Source organism: Aquarana catesbeiana, linkage group LG05, assembly GCF_042186555.1.
Source record: "Aquarana catesbeiana isolate 2022-GZ linkage group LG05, ASM4218655v1, whole genome shotgun sequence".
In the NCBI taxonomy this organism is placed as follows: Eukaryota; Metazoa; Chordata; class Amphibia; order Anura; family Ranidae; genus Aquarana; species Aquarana catesbeiana.
This window is the reverse complement of record NC_133328.1, coordinates 305,029,223-305,041,631: the sequence shown is the minus strand read 5'-3', so window position 1 is coordinate 305,041,631 and position 12,409 is coordinate 305,029,223. Positions and strand designations below refer to the sequence as shown.

Here is a 12,409-nt window from a genome sequence, read left to right as displayed (position 1 = left end):
CATTTGGTGGGTTTTTGTACTGTCCTGGAATTATAGGGCCTCAAGAAATGAGATAGGCAGTCAGTACATCAGGATTAATCAATTTTCAAATACGTATACCATAGATTGAGAGACTGTAATTTTCACACTGCCTAAATATACACTGATTTGGGTGATTTTTAAATGAAGAAATGTAGCAGAAAAAATTTTTTTGGCCTTAATTTATGAGGAAAGATTATTTGTAAAACTGAAATGAAGAAAAGCGTGTACAGTTCTGCATGGCTGAGTAATTCTCATTTTAACCACTTGAAGACCAAGCCTTTTCTGGCACGTTGTGTTTAAATACGTTTTTTTTGCTAGAAAATGTCCCCCAAATATATGGATGGATGGATAGAGAGGGGGAGGGAGAGGGGGAGGGGGATAGATATAGTATATCTATATTCTATAATTAATATTTAGCAGACACCCTAGGGAATAAAATGTCAATTGCTGCAATTTTTTGTCACACGACTCGAATGTTCGCAGCAATACCTCACGTGTGGTGCGAACACAGTTTACATATGCGTGCGCGACCTACGTATGCGTTCGCTTCTGCGCGCAAGTACATTGGGATTGGGGCACTTTTAAAATTTTTCCTTTTTACACTTTACAATTCTTTTTTTCTGATTACTTTTATTTCTATTACAGGGAATGTAAAAATCCCTTGTAATAGAAATACAGATGACTGGTCCTCTTATGGAGAGAGCTGGGGTCAAAAAGACTCCGAATCTCTCCTTTTTACCTTTTTTTAAAAGCAAAATATTTTGCGTAAAAAAAATTTAAAGCATTTACTTACACCCTGGACTAGAAGTGACGTTGCTTCGATCATCCAAGGCCAGAGATGCGATCAAAGACGATCTAGTCTTTTATTGCCTCTGTGATTAGCCTCCTGCACCGGTGAAACTTTCAAAAGTGGCGGGAGGAGGCATCTCCCCCCCAACCACTGGTGTGTGTGTGTGTGTGTATATATATATATATATATATATATATATATATATATATATATATATATATAATTAGTATTGTATTTTTTTTTTTATTTATTTAATTCAATTTTACATTAATTTTGTGCTCAAACAATCTGTTATTCTAGGTTAAATGGATTTTTCAAATAACTTGACAGCAAAAGAAATAGACAAGTTTATAAACTTTGGAATTTTCCCAGAGGTACAGTCATTGATAGTTAATAAAGAAAAACTGAAAATCCTGTTCACGCTTAGCGTGACTGTTTTCAGTGCCCTTTATTAATGCAAGCTGAAAATGTGTCTGCTGGTAAAGTACGGTAATTTTTGTAATGCTGCTGTTTTCTCATATACGTAAAGGTATGGGGCTAATAAACAAAAACAAACCTGCATACTCACCACCTTGTCCCCCACCACTTCTAAACCCAAAAACTGAGCAATTACATGATCGCTTTAGCCCACTGTCAGCTGATTCTGGTTCACAGGAGAGCAAAAGTAAATGCACTCCTGTGAGCAGAAAAGTATAGCCAAAAAAAGTTTAGGCCATACTTCTTTAAATACTGCTTTTGCATTTGGTGGTCTTTCATAATTTCTTAATATGGATTTGTATTTTAATTGTTCTATGTTTATTTCTTTTTAGAGTAAAGTTGAAGGACTCAGAGATAACCTATATTTCCTGTCAAAGGAAAATCTTTCCACAATGTTAGAAGTTATATTGGAACATACAGAAGATTTCACGGACTCTGCTTACACCAGCCATGAAAACAGAGAACGCATTCTGGAACTATCTAACCAGGCCAAAATGGAACTAGAGCAGCTGGTTTCAGTGTGGATACAAGCTGTAAGAGCTTTTTAACAAAGTAAATCTTTTTATATTCTGCAAAATCATCCATTCTGCTTTAACGTTTATTTCCGAGGCAACAGGATTTGTTTTAAAGTCCCTATATAGGTGGAATGGGCAGCACTGCATTTTGAGTTGAGCTTTGAGTCCATGCCTCATTCCTTCCCTCCATTCCAGTGGTGCAACCTTTGTAAAACTACTTGGCATTTAGCACTTTCGGTAGTGCCAGATGCCTGTGTCCTCTCACCTCACTGGATGCCATGGTCCTTTTTCTTTTTTTATCCCTTTTGATGACCTCTACATCACTGCCTTGTCCCTGTAGTGCCATAAGAGTTGTAGGAAGGAACCTTGTCAAAGGGCATAGGCTTCTGACACTCCCATAAATGTTTAATACCAAGAAGTAATGAGGCTGCAGCTTTTGAATAGGGAGAAAGTAAGAACCACCAGAGGGGTTAATATGCTACTACTATTGCAGTGATAAGCTGTTGGAAAAAATGTTAAAGTGCACCTGTGCCCAGACTATGGACAGCTATAACTACTCAAAAAAATTTAACCAGTAACCGATGCCTCTAGTTGCATGAATGGTTAGAACCTGTAGATAAAAAATGTCTTTTTTTTTTTTTTTTATATAGCAGAGTTAAATTATATTATATGGTATTTTATAGTTTGGGAAGTAAACAGTTTTAACTGACTAAGGTGTGTAGTGGCTGCCAGAGTGATGAGGGTGTAAGTGGGTTCTGGCATTGGTGGGAAAGAGGGGATTGGTAGGGTTTGGAGAGCTGATGGAGGCTTTGTAGGCAGAGTGGGGTGGCTGTGATACGGGAACAGCCTGCCTGTCCTCCAATGGTCAGACTTGAGCTGACATGTCCCCTCTCACAGCCATTTTCTGGGAAGGGGAGTGTACTGCTGTTTCTCCACCCTCAGCTCTCTAAGACCCTTATGCAGCTGAGAACAGAGGTTATGTGATCACGGGGTCTAAACACACTGGGCTTTAAAATAAAACCGTTTTTTTGGCAGAAAAAAGTGCTCATATAGAGCATTTTTTCTTTTTTTTTTTTTTTTTTTTTTCTTTTACTTTTTCTTCCATAAAACTCCTCTCGAATGCAAACCAGAAGGTTTTTTTTTTTTTTTTTTTTTTTTCTGCCTGTAAACACCCTAATTTACATGGACACATAGGAGAACATTGGGCTGCTTCTACAGGCAAAATGCTAAATTCCTCTAGAAGCAGCCTTATTTAATTGCCAGCGTGCATGGACCCTTATAAAGAGAGGGAAAAAAAGTATTTATAATGTTTTCTTATTTTTTATATATATATATATATATATATATATATATATATATATATATATATATATATATATATATATATATATATATATATATATATATGCATTTTATTAGAACTCTGTGACCAATAAACCCTTTCTGGAGGATCAATTATTTAAAAAAATTACATAAAATCTGGCATTTTTTCAGATAGTCTGTGGCTAACTGTAGTGAAAATGTCAGGATTTTTCCAGAATCTTTTCACTTAAATGTGCTAGATTCAGAGGGGTGGTTGGTACCAAATAAACTTTATTGTAACAGAATGTTGCAGAAGTGCAAAAAAATACCAGGAAGTTTGAATAGTCACAAAAGAGCACAAAGTAGCATGCACATGCAGGGTCAATTCATCTTGCATCAAACAAAATATAGGATACAATTTTTCTGCATGTTTCATGTGAGGCACATATGGGAGGTTTACCAAAATCTGTTTCTTTGTTGACTGCAACCTCAAGGCCACATTCACAGGATCAGTTATTTGCGGTCACCAGATTCCAGCAGCAAGAATCAGTAGATACCAGTTTTGGCTGGAATGACCGGGGTATGGAAACAGCAGTGGCTGCTCAGCCTATTGATAAACGAATGGTGGTCTGACGGCATCCGCATACAGACCAAATAGTTGCGGTTATGGATGACTGTCCAAGCCTGGATGCAATCCATTGCGTCCAGTCTCAGACATTTGTCCCTATATGTGGCTACATGCGAACAGTAATGGCTGCTGGCTGGGCTGAGTGGCTATTGCTGTTCTTGACCTGACCTGGCTGTAGTGTTCCTCAGAAGTTCAGTTACAAGCCTCTTAACATCTGGGTGAACAGAAATCGAAAAAACTTTGAAAAATGTGACTCACTTTTGATCGGAAGTACGCTTTTGTGTGTTTATTTTTATGGATGGTATAAATGGGTGGTGATGCGCTAATCCTAAATACAAGAACCGATGTGGTTTAGGTGATCAGTAAGATCTTATATCACCGAAATATTGAAGATAAATGAGATTGATAATATAAATATTATAGTTAATACAGTAGCTAAAATGAGGTGGCACATATAATATTCTGGATATAAATAATAAACCGTGACAGAGTTTAACTAAAATGAAATACACATATTCCAACGTAAATGACCGTGATAATAGGGCTAACTAAACAGTATCTAACATACAATCCTAAGTAAAGTGCATAGTTAGTTACCACGACGAGACAGGCTGCACACACTATCAGAGGCATACGAGCTCGTCGGATTGAAATTGCTGTTTTTATATTTTAATGTGAGTACCAATATTTTTGAATAAAGAGATTTACCATTTACCAAACGGGATTACACTATTGGCTTTCTTTCTGCCTATTATCCTTTATATCCCCCCCGCACCACACCTGAGGGAACTCCATCCTAGGATCTAGGCCGGTGAGGGACGTGCTGGAGCCTATAGGCGGGTGTTACAAAAGCTCTCCTGATACATGCTTTTGCCCTATTACCGTAAGGTAAGGGGCCATTACTTACCTGAGTGGTTTGCACAGGAAGAAGCACTTGATGTGATTCACCATAGCACTCTAATTGCAACGTGTGCATGCTAGGACGTTGCTGTCACAATTTTCAAAAGGACTTTTTTTCTTGTGAAATTTTTTTGTATGTTTCTATTTTGCTTTCACCCTTTTTTTTCTTCCCATTTTTTTTTTTTTTTTTTGGGATATTCATCATATTATTTTTTTATGTCGATTTGCACAGTATGCACTTTATAGAAAGAGTAGCGAATTACTCTTTCACTGTTTAGAGGTTTCACATTGCACTCATTGCTTGCACTGTACACTTTGTCACTTTAAGCTGTAGATGCACACAGCCTTAACTAACTATGCACTTTACTTAGGATTGTATGTTAGATACTGTTGTTTAGTTAGCCCTATTATCACGGTCATTTACCTTGGAATATGTGTATTTCATTTTAGTTAATCTCTGTCACGGTTTATTATTTATATCCAGAATATTATATGTGCCACCTCATATTAGCTACTGTATTAGCTATAATATTTATATTATCAATCTCATTTATCTTCAATATTTCGGTGATATAAGATTTTACTTATCACCTAAACCACATTGGTTCTTGTATTTAGGATTAGCGCAGCACCACCCATTTATACAATTTATTTAAAAGGTCAGGTGTTTACCTTAATCGGCGCATGCAGCTTTTCCATCCACAGCCACTTCCATATCTGATAGCGCGGGAATAACTCCCCTTTATACCTATTTTTATGGATGAATGTTTTCCCATTGATCGGAAATATAGTATTTTTTTGTACTGTACACTGCTTAGATGAGCATTTCTTCATGGCATTTATTAAGCAGGAATACAAATACAAATTGTAGCATCAATGTGTTTTGTGTTTTGAACCATCTGTCCTGAAAATGCAGTATTACGCTACAAACCAGAATATAGTGATTTCACTGAGAGATTTTAAAATAAAAATATCTATTCCACTTTTTTGACATGGCTATATGAGTATGGTTTTGTTTTGATAGTCTAGCGGGCCAGTACAGATGGCTTGTCCAGACTTTAACCAAGGGTGACCAATTCTATTACCATATGAAAGCTATTTTGGTTGATGGAGTGAAACAAGTTGTGGTCTGTAATGTTTTACTAGCAGGTTGCAGATCTTCATCATAATGTGCATTCACCATAACAATATGTGATGCTTTCAATAGCGCTTGAAGATATAAAGCCAGTCCTTTCAGTCTATCAACTAGTATTCATTGGCTGCAATAACTGAATAACTTGTTCCATCTCATTATAATAGCAATAATAATAAGAACCTGGCAGGTTGTTATGAAAAGCTATTTTCTTGTTTGCAGTATTCGCGGCCCCTCTGTTACATAGTAGGCGAGGTTGAAAAAAGACACAAGTCCAAGTCCAGCCTATGTGTGTGATTTTATGCCTGTATGTTGTGGTCGTTCAGGTGCTTATCTAATAGTTTTTTGAAACTATCAATGCTCCCCACTGAAACCACTGAATATGGAAGATAATGCCAAACCTCTTTACTTCTAATTTTAGTGAATGGCCGCGTGTCTTAATAAATTCCCTTTTGTGGAAAAGTTTTATCTCTATTGTGGGGACACCAGTACGGTATTTGTACATTGAAAGCATATCCCCTCTCAAGCGTCTCCTCTCCAGAGCGAACAAGTTCAGTGCTCGTAACCTTTCCTCATAACTAAGGTTCTCCAGTTTCTTTAGTTTTGTTGCGCTTCTCTGGACTCTCTCCAGTTCCAGCACATCCTTCCTGAGGACTGGTGCCCAGAACTGGACAGCATACTCCAGGTGGAGCCGGAGCAGAGTCTTGTAGAGTGGGCGAATTATTGTTTTATCCCTGGAGTTAATACCCCTTTTTTTGCTTCAATAGTTTTTATTGGTTTTTAAACATATCATGTTATCGATACAATAGCATTGAATTTGTGTGAGCAAATTCTAACAGTAGAAGAGCATATCATACAGAGAGATATAGTGACATTCTTTGACAAATTACGCCTGTACACTCTTTAAGGAACTTATGGTAATTATCTATTGTACCTTGATACAGCGCCAATAATTCCTCTATCGACGCAAGGTATGAAGAGTGTGTAATTCGGGATAATTAGAGCATTGAAAGTGTAATTTTAACCACTTCAGCCCGGAAGCATTTACCCCCTTCCTGACCAGAGCACTTTTTACAATTTGGCACTGCGTCGCTTTAACTGCTAATTGCGCGGTCATGCAATGCTGTAACCAAACGAAATTTGCGTCCTTTTCTTCCCACAAATAGAGCTTTCTTTTGATGTTATTTGATCACCTCTGCGGTTTTTATTTTTTGTGCTATAAACGGAAAAAGACCACAAATATTGAAAAGAAATTATATTCTCTACTTTGTTATAAAAAAATCCAATAAACTCAATTTTAGTCATACATTTAGGCCAAAATGTATTCGGCCACATGTCTTTGGTAAAAAAAAGTCAAGCATATATTTATTGGTTTGCGCAAAAGTTATAGCGTCTACAAACTAGGGTACATTTTCTGGAATTGACAAGCTTTTAGTTTGACTGCCTATGTCATTTCTTGAGGTGCTAAAATGGCAGGGCAGTACAAACCCCCCCAAATGACCCCATTTTGGAAAGTAGACACTCCAAATTGCTAAGAGGCATGTTGAGCCCATTGAATATTAATTTTTTTTAGCCCAAGTGATTGAATAATGACAAAAAAAAAAAAAATTACAAAAAGTTGTCATTAAATGATATATTGCTCACACAGGCCATGGGCATATGTGGAATTGCACCCCAAAATACATTCAGCTGCTTCTCCTGAGTACGGGGATACCACATGTGTGGGACTTTTTGGGAGCCTAGCCATGTACTGGACCCCGAAAACCAATCACCGCCTTCAGGATTTCTAAGGGTGTAAATTTTTGATTTCACTCCTCACTACCTATCAGTTTTGAAGGCCATAAAATGCCCAGATGGCACAAAACCCCCCCAAATGACCCCATTTTGTAAAGTAGACACCCCAAGCAATTTGCTGAGAGGCATGTTGAGTCCATGGAATATTTTATGTTTTGACACAAGTTGCGGGAAAGTGACACTTTTTTTTTTTTTTTTTGCACAAAGTTGTCACTAAATGATATATTGCTCACACAGGCCATGGGCATATACCTCTCAACAAATAGCTTGGGGTGTCTACTTTCCAAAATAGGGTAATTTGGGGGGGGTTTGTGCCACCTGGGCATTCCATGGCCTCCGAAACTGTGATAGGCAGTGAAATCAAAAATTTACGCCCTTAGAAAGCCTGAAGGCGGTGCTTGGTTTTCGGGGTCCCGTACGCGGCTAGGCTCCCAAAAAGTCTCACACGTGGTATCCCCGTACTCAGGAGAAGCAACAGAATGTATTTTGGGGTGTAATTTCACATATTCCCATGGCATGTTTGAGCAATGTATCATTTAGTGACAACTTTGTGCAAAAAAAAAAAGAAAAATTGTCTTTTTCCTGCAACTTGTGTCACAATATAAAATATTCCATGGACTCGACATGCCTCTCAGAAAATAGTTTGGGGTGTCTACTTTCCAAAATGAGGTAATTTGGGGGGTTTTGAACTGTCCTGGCATTTTATGCACAACATTTAGAAGCTTATGTCACAAATTACCCACTCTTCTAACCACTTGAAGACAAAGCCCTTTCTGACACTTTTTGTTTACATGAAAAAATTTTTTTTTGCAAGAAAATTACTTTGAACCCCCAAACATTATATATATTTTTAAAGCAAATGCCCTACAGATTAAAATGGTGGGTGTTTCATTTTTTTTTTTTCACACTGTATTTGCGCAGTGATTTTTCAAGCGCATTTTTTGGGGAAAAAAGTTTTTTACATTTTAATGCACTAAAACACACTATATTGCCCAAATGTTTGATGAAATAAAAAAGATGATCTTGGGCCGAGCACATGGATACCAAACATGACCTGCTTTAAAATTGCGCACAAACGTGCAGTGGCAACAAAAAAAATACATTTTTAAAAGCCTTTACAGGTTACCACTTTAGATTTACAGAGGAGGTCTACTGCTAAAATTACTGCCCTCGATCTGACCTTCGCGGTGATACCTCACATGCATGGTGCAATTGCTATTTACATTTGACGCCAGACCGACGCTTGCGTTTGCCTTAGCGCGAGAGCAGGGGGGACAGGGGTACTTTTTCCTTTATTTTTTTGCTTTTTTATCTTATTTTTAAATTGTTCCTTTCATTTTTTTTTTTTTTTTTTTTTTAAATCATTTTTATTGTTATCTCAGGGAATGTAAATATCCCCTATGATAGCAATAGGTAGTGACAGGTACTCTTTTTTTGAAAAAAATTGGGTCTATTAGACCCTAGATCTTTCCTCTGCCCTCAAAGCATCTGATCACACCAAGATCGGTGTGATAAAATGCTTTCCCAATTTCCCAATGGCGCTGTTTACATCCGGCGAAATCCAAGTCATGACATGCTCGTAGCTTCCAGTTTCTTAGGCCATAGAGATGTTTGGAGCCACTCTGGTCTCTGATCAGCTCTATGGTCAGCTGGCTGAATCACCGGCTGAATTCTCAGGTTCCCTGTTGAGACAGAAGAGCCAGAGAAAAACACGGAAGACGGTGGGTGAGGGCATTCCCTCCCACTGCTTGTAAAAGCAGTCTAGAGGCTAATTAGCCGCTAGGATTGCTTTTACATGAAAGCCGACCGCTGGCTGAAAAGAATACCAAGATGATACCTAAACCTGCAGGCATCATTCTGGTATAACCACTCAAAGTCATGAATTGCGTACCTGAAGACAAAAAAATGGTTAACAATAAAACACAGTAAACCATAAAGTATAAAAAATTGCATACCTGAAAAGCAAACATGATAAAACATAATAACAATAAAACATTGCAGAATAGAATACAGTAAAAAAGAGCAGAACAATAGAGAGAGCGAGAACAATGAAACAACTATTTTTTTTAAATTTTATATGTATATATATATTTTTTTTATTTACACTTTTTTTTGTAACTAACTTTTATAATGGTGACCGGTTCCAGGTTCGGGTCTCTCAAAATGCGATGGCATCTTGGGAGACCCTATGAAAGTGCGCCTAGTCTGTGCAATGCTGTATGCTAATACTCAACTAATGTATGGTAGCGTTCAAAACATTCACCAATGCAAAGATCAGGATTGTCAGGACAGGAGGGACAATAATAGCGGGTGTCACGCCTATATCCGTGCTTGCTGCAGACACGACATCTTTTTTGGCGGGTTCGTTGGGTAGGGGTACTCGGGAGGACATAAAAATGCCTCTCATGCAGCCGACTACATTTGGTTGGGGATGTAAATGGGGGAAGTACGGGTGCTGCAGAAGTGGTGGGTTCTCAATTAGGATTGGCGAATGCAGCAGGAAGGGCATTATGGGCACGACGGGCCTGTGTTTGTCTTCTTCTTGGTGGCAGCGGGACACTACTTGTGCTTGCCACCTTACCAGCTTGAACTGCATTTATGGGACTCGCCACGTCACCAAGTGTTACTGCAGCGCTGGTTAGCTACGACCGGGGTGTACTAGGCCGCTGGTGCTTGCCAGTTCACCAAAACGCTACCGAAAAAACTGTTAGCGATCGCAGGGATCAGGCCTGACTTTGCGAACGCTGCTGTTATGCATTTAGTGTTTTGTAAGTGACAGTGATCGATCGATACTGCACTTGGGTGGGCTGGGCTGGGCCAGGCGGAGGGGCAAAATGCAGGTGCTAGCAGGTATCTGGGCTGATCCCACTAACACTGCGTTTTTGGGAACCCTAAACTGCTGGGGACGCTAGTATAGATCTGATCGGATCAGATATTGATCCGTTCAGATACTATACCACTAAGGGAGGCGTATGCTGCATGCGTGGATGTTAGCGGTACTGGCGCTAACCTGACGCTGCCTGGGGCAAAGCATATCACCGCCGGGCGATCAGGGGGCTAAACCTTCGGTAATAAACAGCGGGTGCCCTGACACTATAAAAAATAAACTAACTTACCAGCGCCACCCGTAACAGTTATACGGTGATCACTGGTGAAAGGGTTAACTAGGGGGCAATCAAGGGGTTAAAACCTTTATTAGTTAGTATATGGGGGTCCCTGACGCTATAAAACGCTGACGGCAAACCTTAATATTTACCCCCCTAACTAGCGTCACCAGTGACACTAATACAGCGATCAGAAAAATGATCGCTTAGTGACACTGGCGACGGGGGGTGATCAAGGGGTTAAAACTTTATTAGGGGGGTTAGGGGGGTATCCTAGACCTAAAGGGGGCTAACACTAACTGCCCTACCACACTAACTGTCACCAATGCAGTAATCAGAAAAAAAAAAACTGCTTGGTGTCAGTGTGACGGGTGTGGGGGGGGAAGGGGTGATTAGGGGGGGATCGGGGGGTAAAGGGGGGTGTAATGTGTGCCTGGCATGTTCTACTGTGTGTGTAGTGTTTGTGCACTCACATTGAAGTCTTCTCTCCTCGGCGCCGGAACGGAAAATACCGAGCCGAGGAGAGATGACATCATTTCCTCTGCTGCTGTTTAGCATACAGCAGCAGAGGAATGATCTGATTGGCCGGGAGCGATCGCGGGGGGGGGGCACAAATGGATGCCCCCCCCCTCACCTCCAATCGCCGGGGGACAAACGCTGACCGCCTTGGGCACCGGGGGGGTCCGATTGGACCTCCCGCGGGAGGCAGATCACGTACAGCTACGTGATTCTGCCTGCCCGTGCCATTCTGCCGACGTATATCGTCGAGAGGCGGTCGGCAAGTGGTTAAACACACATTGTTGGAATTATTGTGCAAACAAATATAAACTGAACATATTAAAACAAACGTAACATTCTATTCATCACAATTAGCCTAGATCAAAAGGTTGTTTTCCCATTAGATATGTAAGTGTTATCAATTTCTAGTGTGTCTCTTATACCAGACCATCCATGTTTTCCATCACAGGTCTGCCATATGGAGTTGGTTTTGTGTAGAGGCAAACATCATTTCGTATGTGGCATGATTGTAGGTAGTCATTATTACCTCTTGTATAGTAGGAGCCATCTGGTCTTTCCAATGGCGAGTTAGTTCCAATCTGGCACTTAGCAGGATATGGGTGGCTACTGTTCTAGACACTACTGGGATTGTCTCAATGTTCAGGGATAGAAGAGCTAGATCGGGAGATATATTTACATGAATTTTTAAGACTTGTTTGAGCAGATGATACACTGCTTTCCAATATTGGGTTATCTCTGGGCATGACCATAAAATATGGTACAGAGTTCCTACTTGCCCACAATTCCTCCAGCATAAGGCAGAGGAGTGTGGGGCAAATTTTGCGATCCTATGTGGGGTCAAGTACCATCTAAGCAATATTTTTTGGGTTAATTCCAAAAGGTTTACACTACTTGTGGCCGCATAAGTCATTCTGAGAGCCTTTTGCCATTGGTCTGGTGTGTAAGAGAACCCCATCTCCCTTTCCCAGGCTACCATAGCAGACGTTTTAGTATACACATCTTTGTTATTGAGCATCTTATAGAACAGAGATATACCTTTGGTTCTAGTGTTTGTATTAGAGTAAAATTGATTTATGTTCCATGGTAGGGTTATTGTAGTCTTTGGAAACGAAGGAAGTGGGTGATTTGTAAGTACATATAATAGTCATGTAAGGTCAAATTCTATTTGAAGGGATTGGAAGGTTTTTGGGGAAAGTCCCATCATTATGTCTTTGAGATCTTTGATCC

General features: G+C 39.6%; 1 protein-coding gene across 1 annotated transcript in view; it reads left to right on the top strand.

Annotated features, from left to right (window-relative positions):
* Nucleotides 1-12,409, top strand: part of CTNNAL1 (catenin alpha like 1) — a 448,383-nt gene that overhangs the window by 224,933 nt on the left and 211,041 nt on the right. The window contains exon 7 of the mRNA XM_073630832.1: nt 1,621-1,821. Within this exon, the coding sequence (XP_073486933.1) occupies nt 1,621-1,821 (201 nt within the window). The remainder of the gene's footprint in view (nt 1-1,620; nt 1,822-12,409) is intronic.